The 22006-nt window shown below is 36.0% G+C and overlaps 3 protein-coding genes across 13 annotated transcripts in view; 2 read left to right on the top strand and 1 right to left on the bottom strand.

The window, feature by feature from the left end:
• Nucleotides 1-22006, bottom strand: part of Fbxl7 (F-box and leucine-rich repeat protein 7) — a 249608-nt gene that overhangs the window by 44820 nt on the left and 182782 nt on the right. The gene's annotated exons all lie outside the window — the stretch shown is intronic.
• On the top strand, nucleotides 646-3657 carry LOC106626409 (peroxiredoxin-6). The gene is made up of 4 exons (XM_036372935.2): nucleotides 646-941; nucleotides 2699-3073; nucleotides 3153-3228; nucleotides 3290-3657. Exons 1-4 carry the CDS (start codon nucleotides 859-861, stop codon nucleotides 3416-3418), a joined length of 663 nt encoding a protein of 220 aa, XP_036228828.2. The 5' UTR covers nucleotides 646-858; the 3' UTR covers nucleotides 3419-3657.
• On the top strand, nucleotides 11111-21816 carry LOC106624812 (serologically defined colon cancer antigen 8 homolog). The gene is made up of 6 exons (XM_036372896.2): nucleotides 11111-11422; nucleotides 12148-13581; nucleotides 13647-13731; nucleotides 15064-15181; nucleotides 19462-19583; nucleotides 20575-21816. The coding sequence occupies exons 1-6, from the start codon at nucleotides 11198-11200 to the stop codon at nucleotides 21690-21692; spliced, it is 3102 nt and encodes a 1033-aa protein (XP_036228789.2). The 5' UTR covers nucleotides 11111-11197; the 3' UTR covers nucleotides 21693-21816.

The following is a 22006-nucleotide window of genomic DNA, read 5'->3' as shown; positions in this document are numbered from 1 at the left end:
CGCCATCTCTTAGCGCTGCTCTGCTGTCAAAAAATTCGCATGCAATAACAATAACAAAGTTATCGATTTGAATTGATACAAGAGAGTTCGCGAACGGCTGATGTGACAAACTACTCTCAAAAATGAAAAAAACTAAATTTTTTTATTACTTTTCAAAACTTAAGACTTGTAAGTACTTTTCAAAACTTAAGACTAAAAAAGTATTAGTTATTTATAGAAGTTTTTGTCATGAAAATAAGAATTTCTTTATAAAACAAGAAGCGCAACACAATTGCTCATGCAACAAGGGGCATTCTTTTTTCTCATCAACTAAGTCAGTAAACCAAAGCATATACTATTTCACCCTTCAACTTTCAGTTATCACAGGTATTTTTTGTCATCCCTCTTACATGAAAACACGCGTACGCTCCTGCCGCAATCATGTTTGTTTACTATATTTAGTACATAACATATGTACTTCACTCATACTAATCAGTTCAATTTTTTCTCTCGTGTTTTACAGTTTGCTTAAATCAAAAAGTAGGTATCTCCAAACATTCACATGTCTAGTTGAGTTTACGCCTACTAATATATGGATGCATATAATCTGTGTACTGATAACAACTCATCCGCTTATTTGAGTATGAGCACAAGAGGTTATCCGCTCTGATATACTCTACACGAAAAATTATTTAATATAAGAGAGAGCGTGTTTACAATATCAAAACGACTTGGCATATAAAAGGCTATAAATTAATGAGTGAACAGCAAAATGTGGGATTTCTGCACATGTGTATACGTCGTTAAATTCTAGAAGAAAGCTTGTAAAAAATTTAAAAAAAAATTGTTTACATTCAAAAAAATAAATAAACATTGAAAATGCGTTTGGGAGCGACAATGCCGAATTTTAAAGCCGATACCACTATGGGGAAAATTCGATTTTTCGAGTGGCAAGGCGATTCGTAAGTGCAAAAATTATTATGAACAAATTTTATAATGCGAAGTTTTTTTTGAAAAGTGTAATTAAATTAGTAAGTGTGAAAATTAAAAAATATATGTATATATAAATATCGGAGAAGTGTTTTTAAAAACCTGCGTTTAATTATTTTCTACAGATATACTTATGTACATGAATATAGCTGTTCGTTGATATCATGTTTACTGAATAATAATATCTCACAGCTAAAAATACGTAACTACTATAATAGTTGGGATATAATACAAATATCAGTGAAGTAACAAAAATCGTTTTTTTTTTAAGTGATAATTTTTAATAATGCGCGATCCGCATGCTAATTAAGGCAACAGCTAGAGCTGCCTATGAAAATATAAATTATTTAGTAATGTATGCGTATTCATTAGAAGAATTTTAAATCACTTATCCAAATTAATTAAATACATACATACTACATATGTACTTATGTGAAATAAAATGATGTGTTTTTTTTTAAATACGAGCTTTGTTCAAAACGTATCGTAAATTTTGTATTTCTTAAGAAAGTGTTTATTAATTCATGAATATCTATCCTATATCTTGAATATCGTTCACAGTAATCACCCCTAGATATAATGCACTTATGCCAGCGTTTTTTTCAATTCTCAAAGCAATTAAAAAAGTAATTTTTTTAGCTCTTGTTCCGCTCCTTCTTCGATGCAGTTTTTATCTCCTCAACTGTAGCGCAACTCCTTTCATGCGTCTCTTCAGTTTTGAGAAATAAAAAAGTCAAAGGGGGCAGGTTTGGTGTATATTGGTGGTTATCGCATCTTCACCGATATATACTTACATAATAACGTAAGTGCATTATATCTAGGGGTGATTACTTTAATGCGGAGAAAATAGATATCACGAATAAGTAAACACTTCTTAAGAAAAACAAAATTCGCGTTACTTTTTATACAAACCTCGTATGTACAACAAGTGCTTAATGTAGAATTTCAAATGATCTCATACGAAAGAGAATTAATTGGACACAAGAGAATAAAAATAGTAAAAAGAGCATACTTGCGAAAGCGTGATAAGGTTTTACAGCTTGCTAACAGTGCGCGACGACCACGACCGGTTCGCTAAACCACCTGTTAATTACAGTATGTAATGGCACAAACAGTCACCGACGCAAACCGTGGACCGAATCAGCTGATACGACCTATCTTGAGAGCGCAATGTAAATGAACAGTCACAGGCCGTACAGTGGGATATCCGCGAAAATTGGATTTTTTCCGGAGAAACGAGTGAGCTGAGAATAAAATAGCAATCTCTTGCAACACAGGGTTGCCAATCTCGATATTTTGTAGTAATTAAAAGATGAACTTGAATATATTTGAAATATTCTTAAACTAACTGAAAATCACAGTCAAATACACTTATTTATAAATAGGTAAACTATTTTGAATAGTTGTATTTTAGTTTTGAGCTTTTACATTGGGAAAAATTATAAAAACAATTCGGTTTCGAAAAATGACGAACTCTCCTTAGAATACAGTAGTGACGATATTTTCAGGTCCTATATATTATCCACATTTATGTATGTATCGAAATATCTACTTAATCCTTGGATATGATATATCACTTTTTATAACCGGGTAATCGTGTTCTCGGAATGAACTGTATGGTTAAATCAACTAATCTCGCCATTGTCATAATAAGTTCATGTCTATCTCGCTTATTTTATCTACACTAATATCTAGAAATTATAATTTATGATTTATGATTACTCCTCAGCTGGGTGATATTATTCTCGCATCCGTCGGACTTTACGCCCGTCTGCACCACAGAACTAGCGCGTATGGCTGTAAGACTGCCAGAGTTTACGAAGCGTAATGCTAAATGCTTGGCACACTCAGTCGATGATATAGAAACGCATAATAAATGGGTTAAAGATATACAATCATATTGCAAAGAAATACCCAATGAGTTTCCCTACCCCGTCATTGCCGACCCACGCCGTGACTTAGCTGTACTTTTTGGCATGTTGGACGAGGATCAGAAACGCGATCCAGTAATAGCACAAACCATACGCGCACTCTACATAATCAGCCCCGATCACAAAGTGCGTCTGTCGATGTTCTACCCCATTTCTACGGGCCGTAATGTTGAGTGAGTAATTTGTTTGATAAATATTATTGATATTTTTCAAATGAAGGAATAATTTATATATGTATTTATGATATTTCAGCGAGATTCTGCGCAGCCTTGATTCATTGCAATTAACTTACAAAATGAAAGTTGTGGTCACACCCGTCGATTGGACTGTAAGTTATTATGAAGCTGATTATTTTTGAAATTTACAAATTTTTTTGCATATTTATGCAGTTTGGCGATAAGGTCATGATTCAACCGGAGGTCACTGATGATGAGGCAAATAAATTGTTTCCAAAAGGCTTTGAAAAGGTGCCATTGCCCTCAGGGCTGGATTATGTCCGACCAACTGAGAATTATTAATTAATAACAAAAAAAATTTATATTTATACTATATATATAAAATAAAATTTTTCTCTATGCGATTTAAGTTGATGCCCTTGAAAAATATCACTGTGCTGATCATTTTATAAATGATTTTGTGCTTAATTTTATAATTATTTCTACAACTAAGCATGTAAGAAAAAATAATAGATTATAAGTATAATTCCTTTAATATATGTATTTGTAATTAATTGGAAAAACAATGATGAAATATTTTATGGATGATATGTTTACTTTAACGAAGACGCTAATAGGCGTAAAATATTGGATTATCAAGAATTAGTATTTGTTACTAGATGAATTGGTACTCACACTAAATCAATTTTGGGCACTCAATTACATTTTACTTTAGCTCGTCAAGAGTTAGAAAGAAGCGAATCGAACAAACTCCAGCTGTTCAAACAGACTGATATATTGAATTAAAGACTGGCACATTTCATTGTATAGTAGGTTAAGAATGATATCAGTTAAAATATTTTAAACTGACGTAGAGATAATTTGTACAAATCTTATTATATTTAAAAAAAACTTGCCACATTTCCGATATGGTATCTACGACTAAGATTTGTTATACTGTATTTGCTGCTACTTACATCTTTGTTGTGCATCTATAATAGCGCGATTATGGTCGCCACTCAGCAATATTATACCAAAATTTACATTACGAGTGGATATCGACGACCTACCACTGACAATTGAGTTATAGTTGGCAGTAGCCACTTTTTGTATATTAGCGATTACTTTGCAGAATATTTTAGCGAGAAATTGGTCTTGAGCGCTTGTCTACACTACTACACTAGAGTTTGATTACATTGAATATCTTTAAAGAAAATAGCACGATGTTTGTAGTACCCATGAGAAAACTTCGAAGACCCAATAAAGTTCGTCTGTGTATATACGGACTAATCTCTCAGATTTTGAGATATCGATTTGAAATTCTGTACACTTCCTTTCCTCACAAAAGAGTTGCTTATTTTTCGGAATCGTCGATTTTGGACAACTATAGCATAGAGCTGCCATACAAACTGATCGATCGGAATCAAGTGCTTGTATGGACAACTTTTTCATTTGACGAGATATCTTCACTAAATTTGGCATATATTGTTATCTCAGGCATCGCTGTAATCTCCGGACATATTGTTCCGATCGAATTACTATATAATATAGCTGCCAGACAAACTGAACGATCGGCATCAAGTTGTATTAAGGAATCTTTTGTATTTGTAAAGGATATTCGGTGCGACCGAAGTTCACAGGTTTTTCTTGTCTTTCATATTCTTTAATATTATTGTTATATGTATATTGTTATATTATCCAACACACATATAATGGTAACTAAATTCTAAATGTATTCTGTAATAGGTTACTCCAAAGAAGTAGTTTGCCCAATAATTTGTGAATTTTGAAATTTAATTTAAATGTAAGCAATATTATGTTAGGAGATTTTCAAACTGATCCTTAAGTGGATTTTAAGTAAATCCTCCGCGGTTTTCTTTGCCAGCACTTTAAATCGTTTTTTCAGGCACTGATCTGCCGCATAACAGAAATGAAACCATTTAGGTTTGGACAATGAGTGGATTCTTCGAAAATAAAAAATGCTGATTACGTACAACTAACTACTCCAGTACGTAGATTGCTCTTCTGCGTGATATCGCATATATTCAACTGCTCCACTATCTTGTGACAAGCTTTTCTATTCTACCTTTTATTCTGGAAATATTGAATTCCATCAAGATATGTTAGTTAATTATATAGGTTTAGTCCTTGAAGATAACCAAAAATATTGCATTTGGTTACTTTAACTAGAAATCAATACAAATTCGTTACATCATTTAATGGAAAAAAATAAATAAAAAAAATTAATGTTGAGTTCAAGAACAAAGTTTACTAAGCGATAAATACGTTTATCAATTTGCTGACAAGTTGATTGAATTTGTTGCATTAACTTCTAGGCCTTGTATGTATTAGTTTTGTGAGGCGAGCTTGTATGACAGCTGTGGTTTTGTGTGGTGTACCGCATTTGTTAAAAATTGTTTTTAGTTTGTAAAATCATTATTTTCTTTTTTTAATATAGTTTTGGCAGCCACAAAGGAAAGACAACATGCCACTGAAATAAATGCGAACGTACAAGTGTACCGTTATTCACAAGCAAAGTTTAATGCACTCAAATTACCACAAAATAAATGCAAATGTCTTCCAACAAAAAATAACTGCAATAAAAAACGAAAATAAAAACAATGTGTATTATGTGTGACATTACAAGCAACAAAAGTGCTACTAATAAAATCCACAAAAACAAAAGGAGTCCAGCAAAGTTGTCGAAAGCGACAAAAGTCATCAGGTTCGTCTTCGTCGTTGCTGTCGATGATATTAAGCCACAAGTATTGATCAAACTCGTAAGCGTGAAATTGGCGCAAAAGTTGCATGTTAATAGCGATGAAGCATTGAAATATGGTTAAATAGGTCTTAGAGGGTTTCATAAACGTTTACATTTACATAACTATGGGTGTTTGTTTTGCGACGGGAAAACAGTGGCGTGTATGCAGTAAGCCGCCTAAAAGTATGCAGCATATTGAGATATTTTACTACATTGTAGCAAAAAATCCATGTTTAGGCGCAAAATATATTGTAAGTATCGGAGATTTATTGCTAAGACTTCTTATGTGAAAAGTCAGCGAATAGCGTGACTTAATCTTGAAATAGAGCTCGTCTCCAAACATCAGTTAGTAACGTTTGTCCAGAAAAATAAGTTGAAACAGCCTCTTTTTTCTGTGCTCCATAATTTTTATCATCTATTTGTATGAGATGTAAGGTCGGTAGGTGAATAAAGGGACGTCAAACGTAAATGTCGTTTATTATACAAAATTCTGTTAAAAGTTTATACACCAGCGAAGAAGTCAGCTTCTTGGCATCACTGATCCAGTAGGAGATTTTGTGGTTACCTGCGAGTTTCAATCCTGAAATTAGTAAGTGAAAATAGCATGCTGCACAGAGATATGATTTTGGTTATGTTGTATCTAATAACTACTTGGCGAAATTTTGGTCTTCTACTCTTCAAAGCATCTTCCTCAGACACTAGAAGACATTTCGAGTTATCTACAAGGCTTCCAACACATTCCACCATTGATCGTAAGGCCACAACATCCTCTTCGGTTCATAGAATATCGATATTGAAGGCAAACTCTGAGGACAATGTTAAATTCCATGAGACTATTGCTAAAATCCGTCTCCGACAGGGTTCTCTGTTTAACCGAAGAGCACAATCTGAGACGGCCAAATGGTCTAGTAGAGTCAATTCTAGCTGATCCCTTGCGATCAGAATAATTTAGTTTTTGAACTGCTTGCATATTCTGGGGAGTGGAATAGTATGCTCTGGCTTTAGTGCTGGTTTACTTATTTTCGATTTGAGTTTACCTTCTCTTTTTTCATAACTTTACCATAATCAACAGTATTTGCCTCACCACTGTTCTATTTACCATTTCGCCAGGGGCAACCTTTCAACTAGTTAATGCTCAAATTGTGCTTAGGAATGTTATTAGTTTCTGCTGCTATTTGTTTTTTTGGTTTTTTGCTCATTTTGTACTACATGGCACGAAACCTATAAAAATTTGTAAAAACCCCTGCGTTTATTATCCCTTTCCGGTTGTACTATTTATTACCACTTCTCAGGATATTTTCGTTTTTAGTATGGGTTCCATCGCAACCGAGCCCCCACACAATAATAACACAACATAGCATAGCGAATCTATAAAAGCAGCCCACCAACGCTGTCATCGCTTCAGTTCAGCCATTAAATTAGATGCGAAGCGCGCGCGAGTGGCCACAAGTAAACAGAAACAATTAATAATTGCACAAATTCAAAGTACAATTAATGAAACTGAAGGGTTAAACGACCGCAGCGTTTACACTTTTGACGCGCAAATCAGCTGAAAACTAGCGTCGGAAATCGCGAGTTACATCGTTTCGTCTCGCAGCGCGTCTATAAAGTTCTTGGCAAACAATTTACCACACACCGAAAGGAAGAGGAAGTGCCTGTCCGTTGGCATTTCCCTTTCCCATTTGCAATCGTTAGATTTCGCAAAGCTTTGTGTGTTTTGCTGCAACGTTGCATGTCAAATTATTAAACCACATATAACATACAACTACAACTACAATAACTAAGCGCAAGAAAACTTTGTGCGAAATAAAGTTGTTCCAACCTGCCTCCCTGTCGACCACATAGCACTAAATGTACACTATATACTCGCGTTTTGTTAGCTGCTTCACCAAACTGCATTGCTGAAGATGAAGTCGGAAAATTTCTTCACTGCCTTAGCTAACCTCAATCACAGCGCACGTCAGTCATACGTTTCACAACTGCTGAGTAGCGATCACGTTACGCGTCGTCGTCGCTCATCGTGCGACCATTCGGATAAGGATAGTGTTTGTAGTTCGCGCATCGGCGGCAAGCGGCAGCGTACAAGGCAAGCTCGGTATTATTTTTAATACAAAAATATTTTTTGTTGGGAAAGGAAATGTGAAAAAATTAAAAAAAAACTATTTTTAAAAATATTCGTTGGAAATAGTGTGTTCACTTTCTGAATTTAGGTTATAAGCAGAATAAAATTATGCGAAACGTCAATGGAAGATCGTACAAAATATATATTTTTAAACTAAGATAAAATTTTGCGTAGAAGAAAGCGGTTAATTACTCTTTAAAAAAATTTTCAGCTCAGCAGTTCTTTGGAATTTTTACTTAAGGCTATTAGCGAAAAATTTAATAAGTTCGAATTTTACGTCAGCCATGTTTTAAACCTAGAAACTACAAAGTAGTAACCGCGCGATTAAAAAAATCGGGAATAAATTTTCCATGAAGTTTAGTTTATTCAAAAATATTTTCATGCCCAAAAATAATTCACAGGATAATGTTACTGTGGGCTCATAATATATGCTCACAGTATTCTGACAAAGCTGAGGAAAGGCTGCTGAGTTGATAGTCTTTCGTTGGATATGAATCTAGTTACATTCGGATTGCTTGGACTCGAATGCCGGGGAAACGAATTAGTTAGGCAAGGCAGGAGCATCCCATTATTAGCGCGTGTTAATTCGATCCATCAGATGAGTTAAATTTGAAGTGTAAGAATTTGAAAAGTCATAAAGCTTCACCAAAGGTGCTTCGAAATATACGAAATCCTTTTTTAGTGAGGATAAGTACACTCGTTGCACTTATGTCTATATATACCAAATACAATATGTATATATATGTTTCTCATACATCCTACGGAAAACGACAATATTCAATGCGAAATTTCGTAAAGATATCTTGTCAAATAAACACGTTTTCCTTACAAGAACTAGATTTTTATCGGCCAGTGTGTTTCTAAACAATTTCTTCGGAGGTTGTATTGTAAATATTGTTTTTATTGAAGAATAATCCATGCCAAATTTCGTGAAGATACCTATTCAAATAAAAAAGTTTTCAATACAAGAATTTGATATAGTGGTCCGATATCACCAGTTCCAACAAATGAGCAGCTTCTTTGCTAGAAAAGGACGTGAGTAAAGTTTCAGATCATTATCTCAAAAATTGTGGAATTAGTTTGCGTATATACAGACGGAAGAAATTAAAAAAGAAGAAATTTAAAATTGAAATTAAAACTTTTATATTAAAAGTTTATTTATTATTATTTTGATATATATATGTTTTTAAAAATATTGTTTAAACAAAAATTCTTTAAACTATTTATTTTTACTTTTGAAAAATTAAATTAAAATGCTTGACAGTCATCTTTTTTGTTAAGTTCCAATTTGTTTAATAAAATTTTCAACTGTTTTTGTAACAGTTATAAACATAAAAAAATTATGAGATATTTATTTTTTAAAATGAAATTTTTTTAATTTCACATTTTTTCTAATTTTTTTTTCTTTTAAAACTCAGAACTAAATCTTAAATTGGAACAAAATCATTTCAGTTACTTTTCAAAAATAAATTCTAAATAAATAATCCAATAAATAAACTAATTATCAAATATTATTATATATATATATATATATATATATATATATATAATATATATTAGTTTCCTATATATATATATATATATTAGTTTCCTAAAGATAATTTTTGAAAGAAATGTTAAAGATTCTTATTATATGTTTTTTATTTATGGAACAATGCCATATTATTACTACTATTTGCATGACTGCAACTTTTGTCTTTAAATGTATAATATTTGAACATACATATAAATTTTTGGAAATTTGATTTAAAAAAAAAAAAATTATTTTAAAAGACTTTTTAAATTTTATTTTGTGTTACATTTAGCATTTTTGAATTATAATTTATTATTAAATTTTTGTTTTAGTCGATGTGGTTGATATGAATATTTTAGTTTGATTTTTTTACTACATATTATTTATAAAAAAAATTTTTCAAATATTTTATTTTTATATTCATTGCTTTTTGAATAAAAAAATTTGCGTTAAAAAAGTTTTGATTTATTTCTATATAAATTAATTTTGAATACAAACATTTTAGTTATTTAAATATATGTAAGAATTGTTTGACAATTTTTTCAATATTTGTACAATTTCTTACAGGAGCGTAATGTTTTGAATTAACATATTCGAATCCGGAAGTTTTCATTCAAATAATCAATTTTGCATCTTCGAAAATAGTTTATTTCTAAACTTAGTATTATAAAACATGATATAAAATTTTTTGTAAATCTGGATTTTAAAATGGCTTTGTTTTTAATTATAAATTACTAAGTTTTTTTTGGGCAAATTTGAATATTATTCAAGCGTTTCACAAAATTGTTTTATTAATCTGCATATTGTATATTTTAAAATTTTTAAAAACAAAAAAAAAGTTTTTTATTGAATTTTATTAAAGATTTTTTTGTGGTATATTTAAGTTAGTTTCTACTTTCTTTCTTTTCTTTTCTTTTCTTTTCTTTTCTTTTCTTTTCTTTTCTTTTCTTTTCTTTTCTTTTCTTTTCTTTTCTTTTCTTTTTTTATATAAATTGTATTGATTTTGAAAAATTTCGGTACTAATTATTGGTTTAGTGTTATATTTTTTCTTGGTTCCAAACTCTTAAGTGTTGAAAAATTGATTCTGAATAGCCTAAATACTGTCAGTCTTTGTAGCGAATTCTTGAAAAAAAAATTAAAATAATTTTGTAGAACTGCCCAAAAATTTCAGCCACTCAAATTAATGTGTGCTCAGCACGCACTCAAACGTTACCAAATCAACCAACAAAAAAAAAAAAAACAAACAAAAACTCAAAACTAAGAGAAACAACTAAAAAACAACCACCAAATAAACTTTTTGCTTCAAACTTACAAAACCAAAACAATAAAAGTGGCACAATTGCACCCAAGTGTTACGAACAGGTTAATTTCCCAATCAGAAACTACCATAGCAACGAACCAACACAAAACAAAATAACACAGAACAAAGTAAAATAACACAACTTTCAAATGGGAAGAAAACCAGGGAATTTCCAACTTCACTTGCGGCGTTTTAGGGGCGGAATTGTGGCTGCCTACAGAACTAAGTGCATGACAGCAGGACTCCGCAGTCCTTGTTGTGCTCACCACGCTTTAGTTGTTGCTTAGAATGCGTGGCGTGCCACACAGGGTGTAAAAAATGCGGAAAAAACGTTAGAACGCCGCAATAAAACTATTTTCTCAACAAAAATGTGATGAAGCCAATGAATTTTCGCAAAGTTTTAATACAACTTTCTTTTTTCGCGCACAACATTTAGACACATACCAATGAAGTCGTCCAGGAGCGCGGCGCACAAGAAATCTAAACCGATGGATTATACGAACTATGCATATAATGAGGCCGTTAGCCGGCTGAAGCTAATGTTGGCTGAATCATATGCCCCGCCCAGAGGAGGTGGTGCTGGTTCTATTGCTGGCGGCAATGGCGCTTCGGGGGCGTATATGCGGCACGTAAATGAGGACTCGACTGATAACTATTCGGATAATTTGTCGGTGAGTATGAAATCAAGTATTTTTTGGCAATTTGTCTAATTGGCGTGGCGTGGCGGTGCATTGAACTCTTTTCTTAGTGCAAAATATCTAATTAGATTGTTAGTTAGATTGCAGTTAGTGATCATTGGAAAAGACGAATATCGTGAAGGAAATCAGCTGTTAATAAAGGACTTTGTGTTCTAATAATGTCTCTTAGATATTTATAGTAAAAGTTACCTGAGCACACTTACCAATCTCATAATAAATGAGACAAAGTCTTATCTCTTATTTTTAAAATTTAATGCTTTTGAAAACAATAGGTAAATTAATTTTTTTTTCGTCTTTAAGAAAGATTGGTGTCTAATCTCGTCTCGTTTACGGTTTTATTGGAAAGAGTTCTAAAGGTTACTTGGTTCTCAGAGATGAAGGGTATCAAACCGCCTTTCAAGCCCAAAAACAAATTTTGACTCAGCAATAAGTCTAATGAGCCTCGGCTACTGTCTATAGCTTATGTAACTATTATCGGTGCATATGCTGCTCCTTCAGTAAGATTTTCTTTCATCCTCGATCCTTATCATATCACTCAAGAGACTAACATCTCATGTGGGAACTTAGCTCCACCGTTCAATAAATCATATATTTTTATTTTCCTCTATTTCAAAAGCATCATCGGCTTTGGAAACATTTAGATTTAGGTAGTTTATGTCTAATTATATATACTAACACATATTTTGCTCCAATCACAGGTCATCGAACGTCCCGTTTATTCGGATATCTCAAAGTACTTGTCGCCAGCACAAAAATCACGCATTAGTCCTGGCGTACGCAGCAAGTCAAAACCTTTCAATGCTTTCTCATCATCCAAGGAAAATTTGACACTACAAATGCCCTATGCGGCCAGCACTACAACAGTAACGGCACCGCTCGATTATTACGCGCCCAACAAAACGCAGCAGCCCGTCACTGATGGTGTCCATGCACCGGTGGAGATCTTTAATTTTATTGAGAAACAAGAAGACTACATCGAACAGCTGGAGAAAGAGTCCAAATACTGCCGCAACGAGTTAACCAATTTGCTTGGTAAAGTCAAAGACGTCATCAACGAGAACACACACCTCACGGAGACCGCACGTTCCGAGTTAGCCGCGCTAGGGGGTGTCGAGAAGACACTACCTACAACGAGTCCTTCTTCCGACAGTGACGAACAACAGCATTATAAAAAGAAATCGTCTACCACGCCACGCAGTAAGAAAGACATTTCGGCCGCCGTAAAGTCGCCACGTTATGCTTCAGCGCCAAATATTGTCTACGAAGCGCGTATAAGCGAACTTGAGGCGGAGCTTATGCAAGCTAATATTGATCTGAAACGTTTGAAGACGGAAAACGAAGAACTCAAACGCAAATTGGCACACGTTGACCCACTAGTGCTAGCTGGTGCGCATACACATGCGCCAGTGAGCAGCTCGTCTACCACCAACTGTGACACGCACCGCAAACAAATCGAGCAATTGCAACAGGAGAAGAATGCGTTAGAAGAAAGCGTACGCCAACTGCAGAAACTATTAGACGATGCAAAGTCACAACAGTACACAAGCGCCTCATCTAAACGCTACATAAATGATCTTGTCCAAATGGAGCGTGCTCAAGCCGAGCTGGAGGTGAAGCATTTGCGTGAAGAGCTCGATCGGCAGCACGAACGCGTACGCGAACTGCAACATGAGATGGCGCGTCGTATTGCAGATGAGCGTGCCACTGCCGAGCGACGCTACAACACGCAGGTCGATCAATTGGGTGGCGATCTGAGCAGCCAGTGGGAGCAGGTAGCCAAATTGCAGTTGGATTTAGAGCGTGAAAAACGCTATGCAAATGATATAAAGCGTGATCTCTCGACTCGCAATGCACAAATCGAAGAGTTGAAGATGGAGTTGCGTTCCAATCGCAATACCTTCCTTGCCGATATGGCGCAAGTGAATGCGGAGAAGCAATCGTTGGAACAAGAGATCACTGCATTGCGACTACAATTGGATCGTGCGGCGCGTGAGGCGAAAACCGAGGCGACGCGTCTGACAGCCGAGATAACATCGTTGCGACAGCGTTTGGATCGTGGCGATGCTGATTTATTGCATTCCAAACGCGAAATATTACGTCTCAATGATGAGATCGCCAATTTGGAGAAGGAGGTAGATCACACTAATTTGACATTAAATCGTTATTTTAAATATTGTTTTGGTTTGCTGCTTTTCAGCTGGCTTATGGCGAAATGAAAAATGAAATCCGTCCCACCAAAAAGGATTTAGACAAACGTATTTCCGAGATGCAGGAGAAGCATGGTGAGACTTTTGGTAGTTTGAAACTTTTTTCTCAATTTTATACAAACCATGTTTTGGCAACTTCTATAGAACTTGACACGAATGCACACAGTGGATTAATAGATAGCACATAACTAGCATAGAATCTGTTGATAGTAAATTTTGTTAGATGGAAATTCAACTTACAAAAGCACTAAAAAAAATCCAAATTTGCACCTTCTTAATTCAGGCACAGTTCACAGAAAGCCTACTAAAGTTTTTCGAATCACATAAAAATACATAATTATATAATATATTATAGTTTATTTCAGACTTAAATTAGATGGTTATTACCTATAATATTCAATATAGTAAAGTAGCATAGCTGCGCCGATTTAGCAATGTTTGTCTGGTCGTCCGTCTGTCTGTCTGTATATGCGCGTACTAGTACCTCAGTTTTTGAGATATCGATTTGAAAGAAGCTGACCATATGTCAGAAGTGCAGATATCGGATCACTGTGGAGGGTATTATCGCTTCGGTGCCCGTTTCCACGACACTCGGATCTGCGTATCCTGGAACGGACCCGAATTTTTATTTGACCAAGGACGGTCAATTAGGCAGCATTCTTCAAAATTATTTCAAGAATGTTTTTGCCGCCACAATAGAAACAACAAAATCACTTCGGTGCCAACGAAATTAAAGTTTTTTTCGTTTTTAAATCAAATTTGAGGTTAGAAACGCAGATAACCTTAGACTATATAAGAAAGCACATCACACTTAAATAAAAATTATTATTTAAAGAAATTATTTGAAATTAAAATAGTTGAAAATAAATAATTTGTTTCAAATATGTATTTAATTTATCACTCCAGCACCATCAATAAATCAATTGAAATTATGTAAGCTAGTATATTTAGTTAAATGCACCATTATTGGTCTCTATGCAGTGTCGTCTTGGGTAAGCTATTGATTTGGCTACTGTGAATGTTGACAATGTTTCATTTTTTAATTCGAAGACTTTAAACAAAAACAAAATTAAATCCGAATTATTGTATTTAATACATATTTAATCAAATTGGCAACTATAATGCATAACTTTCTAAATAGCAATAATAGATATTTTATTGGAGTTCAGAAAATTTAAAATGCAATCAGCGAAAGTCAATAGTTTATCCATGAGTTTTACGTAGCGCTAAACGAAATTGAAAAAGAAAAATCACTTCAACCGAGTACTTGTACGAAAAATTAGTAAAATTTGTGAAATTTCAATTAACACATTACATACCTTTGACTCATTAAACTTTAACATAATTAAAAATTAATAATCAATCTTAATAAAATATTGCAATTTTTGTTTTATCTTTGTATCAAAGCCGAAACGGTAAATGAACTTGAGGATATGATACAGAGTCAGAAGCAACTCATGGATAAATTGACTAGCGAATGCAAAACGTTGACGAGTAAACTCGAGGACACAACTCTTAAACACAAGTAAATATATATATTCTTTCTACATACATACATTGAGATTTTGAAAACAAAAATTTTAGTCAAAGTTTATATAGTAGATTAAGGATGGTGTAAGGAAATTATTTTAAGGTTAGGACTTGAAAAAAGTCGATTTTTATTTAAAATTTCATATTGAATGCCGCTGCGTGAAGGCATAAAAAGTTGTGGGGTGTGCTTCAAACTACGTTTTACTTTTCGACTTCCGAAAAAAGTAGCAAATGCTTTATTACAACTCCCTTTAGGGTAAAATGAAAAAACGTAACGTAAAAAATATAAGTAAACGACCGCAAAAAAGCTTAAGCTAACATGTTAAGTAACTTAACTTGATATACGTTCCGTGAATAGAATTTTGTGCTGAAATTTTGCAGTACTATAAGTGTTGTTGTGAATCTATCAATTTATATTTGATCACGAAAAAATTCAATAATTTATCAGAAAACAGAGCAGTACTTCAAATCACTCAACTGATATACATTTTTCATATTAAAGGGACCCAAAATGAGTTTAATTTTAATGAGTGACTTGATATTATATTATTTTTCTGAGTTAATTGAAATTAAGGTCCGTCGATGGTAGGTCGAATTCTGTTCTAAAATGTTTCAGAGTTATCAGGGTTATCGTGAACAAAAAACATTTCGGCACGAGTATCATACATGTATTGGATGGCCTTTAGCTTTTGTTCACTAAAAATAATTTAAGGCAATTTACGCTTCCCTCACTTTTGCAAATAAAGGTGAAGGCCACTCCACCGGTTGTCTTTACTCTAAGTGAAAAATACCGTCCGAAGTGGTAATAGAAACACACCTACATGAGTTGAGGAGTATTGGACGCGCTAAGTCATGCCAGTTCACCATCTGAAAAACTTTGTCTCACAGAATGTGAAAGCAGTGAATGATTTTACTTTTGGTACGTCTATAAACAATTTTCTAACTAGTAAAGCTCGTCTATACGAATAATAGAGAATTCTTTAGGGAATCATCGCTATCATATATACTATATTATTTTCCTTACACCTCTCCGAAGTCCGACGATTTTCGAAAAGCTAAGAAGGCTAGTTACTATTTTGTGAAATTATATAATTGTATTACCACTGCACTTCATACAACCGAAAAAACGAAATTAATGAAAAGGAATATAATATAAATCAAAATTTAATTAAGTCTTCTAAAAATGGTAAAAATAATCATTGTGTATGGTATAAATGTGAAATAGCTAGCCAAATACCCCTAGATTCACACGGACTGCACCAGAGGAAAATTTAAAAACGCTAATAAGTAATGCACAACACAAATCGCCATTCACACAAAAATAATATTATTAATAATAACAACAACAACCAACCAACCAATCAAAGAACTAGAGAACACGCTGGATTAATGCGTTGTCCTTTTTCACAATTTTTATTTACTTTTACTGCTGCCCACTTGCTCGTACCAAATGATAACATTGAAAAAAATAAATAATAATAATAATAACAAAAAACTACAATAAAAACAAAACTGTTATGCAAAATTATACGCTATTAAATAAATTTCTATACAAATAATGATGCACACACCTGAAACAAATTAAATTCTATTGATATGCAATGAACACTTCAATATACCTATATATAACTGTAGTAGCAAAACGCACCGCAGCAACCGCAACGAAAACACTGCCGACAGGCCTAATTACGAACACGAAAGCTCAGTTGGCCACAAAATTACTGGCAACACCCACCAAAGTGCCGGGCGAGACATCTACAACAACGACGAAAAAATTGCCAACATCATATGTAGCAACAACAACAACTACAACAACCGGCGTAGCGTGGTATGTGCCAACAGCGGAATTTACAAGCTCAACAACAACACTACAACGGATGACAGCCAAAGCGCTTGCAGCAAAAACACTACCCATGACTACAACAACAACAACAATGGCGATCACAACACCCCAACACGCTACACAGGCACAGATGTCAAAACAACCACACAAACCCATGTTGATGGAACCAGTGACGTGCACCAAATCAAAAAACGCGTCAACTCACATTTCTTTGGGCGCAAACGGAAGCGCGTACGCTTCGCCGCCTAAATGGCCCAGCACCGCTAATGTATTGCATGCGCGTAAAGCTGAAGAAGCAGAAGACGAACCCACAACAGGCTTCACTCCACTTACACAAACGCACATACGACGTTACCGCTACGGCAGTGACGAGGACATACTAGCGAACATAACGAAGAGTAATGAGCGACTTGAACGCGAATTGGCCAAAATGCCACCACTACCGACCATCTCCTTCTCGGCGTATCGACGTCAACAACGTTGCGGACATTTATATCGCACACCGTTGGCAGCTTTTCGACCGCGTAGCGCCAGCGATGAGGGACGCCGCGCGGCGACGCTCACAGAAACGCATTGCGGTCGGTGCGGTATCCACGGCACACATTGTAATTGTAGTAAACACATGAAACACGTAGCGGCTAGTGCACATTTGGAGCCATTGGCATGCACATGTTGTTGTTGTAGTGCGAACAAAACAACGGCGTGTAAACAAACACTTAACGCCGAGCAGCGCAAATTTTCATTTGGCAGCGCGCACACTTTGGGCCCACAAACTAATTTAAATATAGACACAACGAACGCAACGAAAATAGACACTACAACACCAGCAATAGTTAATGCAAGCGCCGGAGCGCATAGTTTGCACAGAAGTTGCCAAAATTTAGCTTGGAATGCACACGCCGCTGCCACAATCAGCACGTCCAGCAGTGGCGCTTGTAAAGCGCACAGTAGACTAAGAGACTACAAGGCGTCAGCTGATACAACAACTTCGTTGACTGAGCAATCGGGTGCTAAACGAATGCCCACACCTACTACACCCGCAGTAAATACATTTCAGCCGCCCACACAGAGCACGACTCACCCGCGCATACAATGCGCCTGTGTGGCTGGCTGCGGAGGTGGTCCAAAACTTTGCACCGCCTGCAAACCACAAGCGTCAGCAAATATTTGCGCCTCAAACACGTTCCAGCCGGCTACATGTCACCTCCCATATGGTCATTGTAAAACGGAACCGTTGCCTTGGCTGCAACAGCATCTAGTTTTAAAACAAACTTTTAGTGGCCTCGAACAATTGACGGCAGACGTTTGCCACGCATGTCAGAGCCCATGTCAAGGTGAACACTTGACGGTGCCAACTGAGAGCAAAGCGAACACGAAAGTAGCAAACGAACACGCAACCAGCGCGGCAGAAACCGCTAAACGTATGGCGCACACGAATAGCAAGCCACGCGCCTACTTCGAGGAATTATTGCGACGCGAGGAATGTTGTGGAGTGAAGAGAGTGAGCAGTAATATGTTGCGTGATTGCACGAGCCACGAGGAAACGCTCGTGCAAGTGAAAAAGCCACGTCCGCCTGTTAAAGTGGATGTAAATGTGCGATTAGTGCCCAAAGCGGGCAAAGAACGCACAGTCGACTCAGATACAGAAAATAGGAGAAAACAACCACTTGAAGTTAAAGTTAACTTGACGCAGTCTGCGTTATCGACAAGTGGAAATATAAAAGAGAGTGCGCAAAGTAGTCGGTATGAAGAGAAAGAGCTTATACCCGCTTTTGAGATACCCGATCTGCCGTTAGACGATTTGGAATTGGAGGACTGCGACAATGCAAATGTGGAGCAATAATTTTTGATTCACTTTTAGCTTAATGGTTAATATTTACATATTTTACTTACAAAAATAGTTATGCAAAAATTTCTTTATTCTTTCTAAAATATTTCGTAGCGCTTTGAGTTTTAGCGTGGTGAAACTGCTCTTCCCCTCTTAATACCCACTGTTATGTAATAAGTTATTTTATTTTGTTCAATTAAACTTTTGTTACTTTAGCGAAGAACGTCTGCGTTTACGTGAAACGAACGAGAAGCTTATGGATCGGCTAAAGCAAATTTGGACCAGTTATAAGGAGTTACATGCGGAACGGCTGGAGGCTCAACAGCGGAGTTTGACACGTCCGAACGAGCGCCAGGGCTCTAATAGTGATACCGCAGAATCCACTGGGGAAGAGCAATTTTCTGCGCGCACTTATGATATAGATAAGGTAATTGCCTTATGAAATTTACTAATCGAAGGTTTTTTTCTTTTTTCTTTTTTCTCACCTTTTTTCTTCCCTTTTCTCTTCTAACCCTTGTACTGTTTAAACTACATATATATATATATAATAACTCTCTCTGTATGCAAACCAAATCACCCTACTTCACTGAACCTATCTTCATAGAACGGAAATATCAACTTTACAATCGAATGTAGAATATTTATCCAATCGCATGCTAAACAGCGAGCGTATTGGGAAGTTAGATAGTAATCCAATTTCCTACGGCAACATACCAAGCGCCAAAGGTAAAATAAAAGTCTAAAGCTCTGTTTTATACTTTTATACAGACTACAAAAATAATATCCAAATCAACACAGTTCTCACATACACTCAAAACTCATTAATACACGAAAAAACTGATATAATCTTTATATCCTTGCTTAAAATAAGAGTATATACAATTTGCAACTCGAAAACGTTGTCATGAGGACTGTTGTAGATCAAGTACACATATGTGAGTGCCACAAAGGGTTTCACAAAATTTCATAAGGTCGATACCATGCATTTAAAACTTTCCTCGGCATAGGCAATTGATCTGTTTTCTGAGTTATTTTCAGACTGCCTGGTATAGCTTACCGGTTATTGAAAAAACGATAATGTAAGGTTATTTAAACCAATTCCTTCGGAAATTTGTGGTATACAGTATATAAGTTGGACATGCTGTCGCAAGTTTCGATCTATCAGCTGGTTTTGTTTCCAGCATCTCGTTTTGCAAATATTACTTACCCTGGAGAAGATCTCTTCATCTGAAATAGATGATGTTCTGCATTCAATTAAATTTTTTTCGGACATTTTTAACATGTAAGAAATCGACAGCTAAAACAAATTCTATTATCGCTATATAATATTTCCAAGTAATTTCTTCAGATTTTTTTTACTACTAATCTTCAGGATAGTCTAAAAAGGCTTCAAGGTTTTGTACTTGTATTTGTTCTAAGTATGAATATTTTCAACGAGAATTGACTTTTTTTTTAAGTATTTATGACCTCTCTTGGTCCTAATAATTTCTTATGTGATCTGCATAGAACCGTGAACTCACTGGGAGTTAAGAATATTTTTGCATATGAAGGACTAATTGGCTCTTTATTCATACGGCGTCAGCACGTAAACTTACAGTACTAAACATTTTATCTCACAAAATAACACTCTATATTTTGCGCTCCTACACAAGTTAACGAGATTTCGCAAACACATGTACTCACTTAACTACTTTCTCTACTACCCATTGCCACACAGCCACTCTCGACTACAAGCCGTCCACATTTGATACAGCCAACGCCACACGTACCGCTACTGATGACTACACCAAGCCCTCTCCGTATAATTACGAGTCCATACTCGGTAAATCAGGTTCTTCCGACATCTACGGCAGTATCGCTACCACTACAAACAGCATTAATGCCACACCCGTCACAACCACTGCCAGTCCTATGTACAACAAGCCCATTTATGAGAAAACAACCAATGATAACAGTGACACGCTCAATGGCTACAAGTCCAATTACAACAGCAAGTATGGTCTCAACGATCCCGATGACGAAAATATCAAAGACAATTTGGGAGAAGGCGAAAAACGGCGAACCAGCAACGAGCCTATCGGCAGCAGTACAACAGTCCCAAGCGTCGCTGACACAACCAAGTCCGACTATGACTTCACAAAAGAATATGACAAAGATTACACAAAAGACTATGACAAAGATTATATCAAGGACTACAACGTCGGCGAGATCAGCACTGCCGGGGCAGACATATCGGACAGCAGCACCAATCCTAACATGGACGCTCCCAACACCAGCGCTGGCAATGACTACGCAACCGACTATAGCGGCTACGAGGGTTACGGACAACAGCAATACGATGGTAGTGGATATGACGTCACCGGCTACGATCAGTCAGCGTACGATGGCAGCCAGCAGCAATATAGTAGTGCAGGACAATACGATACCACTGGACAGAGCGGCTACGACACCGCTGGCGGACAGGCAGGTTATGGCGATTACACAGCTGCCGATTACGATCAGTCCGCATATCAGTACGATGGAGCAGCCACGTTGGGTGCCGGTGAAGAAGGAGCAACAACTTCAACAGCGCCCATTGATAGCAGCGGAGGAGGTATCAACACACCAACCACAACTCCGGCTAGTCACACATCAGCACCAAATAGCTCAACATCAGCGACACCTGCCAGTGGAGTCGCCACGAACATTGTTGGCCGCTCAACAACGGAGAGCCGCAATCAATCGCGAACGGGCAGTGGCGCTGTGGGGCCAGGAAGTACCGGTAGCAGCGGATCAGTCGGCGGAGGAAAATCCAATTTGTCACAACAGCCTTCCGCGTCCGCAACCAAAAAGTAGTTGCGCTGAATGGGTGACTGGCAGTGTGTGTAGTTCCAACGAGCTATACGATCCTTTCGAGTTGGAGTTTAGCATAAGTAGTCCGAGTTTGATGCGTTCGTTCGGGTCGGGTTCCTGCACTGAAGTAGAGGACAATCGTGAATTTGATTCGATTTCAGAAATGAGCATTTCACCGGCGCAAACGGCTATTAGACGCATAACGGTGACTGGTTCAGACACCATAGAAAATACGGTTAATATAAGTATTTTAAAAGAAAATAGAGGAGAAAAGGAAGTGTAAACCGATTGGATAGTGTGTAAAATAAACAATTTTC

Source organism: Bactrocera oleae, chromosome 2 (genome assembly GCF_042242935.1).
Source record: "Bactrocera oleae isolate idBacOlea1 chromosome 2, idBacOlea1, whole genome shotgun sequence".
NCBI lineage: Eukaryota > Metazoa > Arthropoda > Insecta > Diptera > Tephritidae > Bactrocera > Bactrocera oleae.
This window is presented reverse-complemented; position numbering and strand designations above follow the sequence as displayed.

Coding starts and splice junctions, on each gene's coding strand:
- LOC106626409 (XM_036372935.2), top strand. CDS start 859: ATGCGTTTGGGAGCGACAATGCCGAATTTTAAAGCCGATACCACTATG. Junction 942..2,698: donor TTCGAGTGGCAAGGCGATTC/GTAAGTGCAAAA, acceptor ATTACTCCTCAG/CTGGGTGATATTATTCTCGC. Junction 3,074..3,152: donor TCTACGGGCCGTAATGTTGA/GTGAGTAATTTG, acceptor ATGATATTTCAG/CGAGATTCTGCGCAGCCTTG.
- LOC106624812 (XM_036372896.2), top strand. CDS start 11,198: ATGAAGTCGTCCAGGAGCGCGGCGCACAAGAAATCTAAACCGATGGAT. Junction 13,582..13,646: donor TCGCCAATTTGGAGAAGGAG/GTAGATCACACT, acceptor GCTGCTTTTCAG/CTGGCTTATGGCGAAATGAA. Junction 15,182..19,461: donor GACACAACTCTTAAACACAA/GTAAATATATAT, acceptor CTATCTTCATAG/AACGGAAATATCAACTTTAC.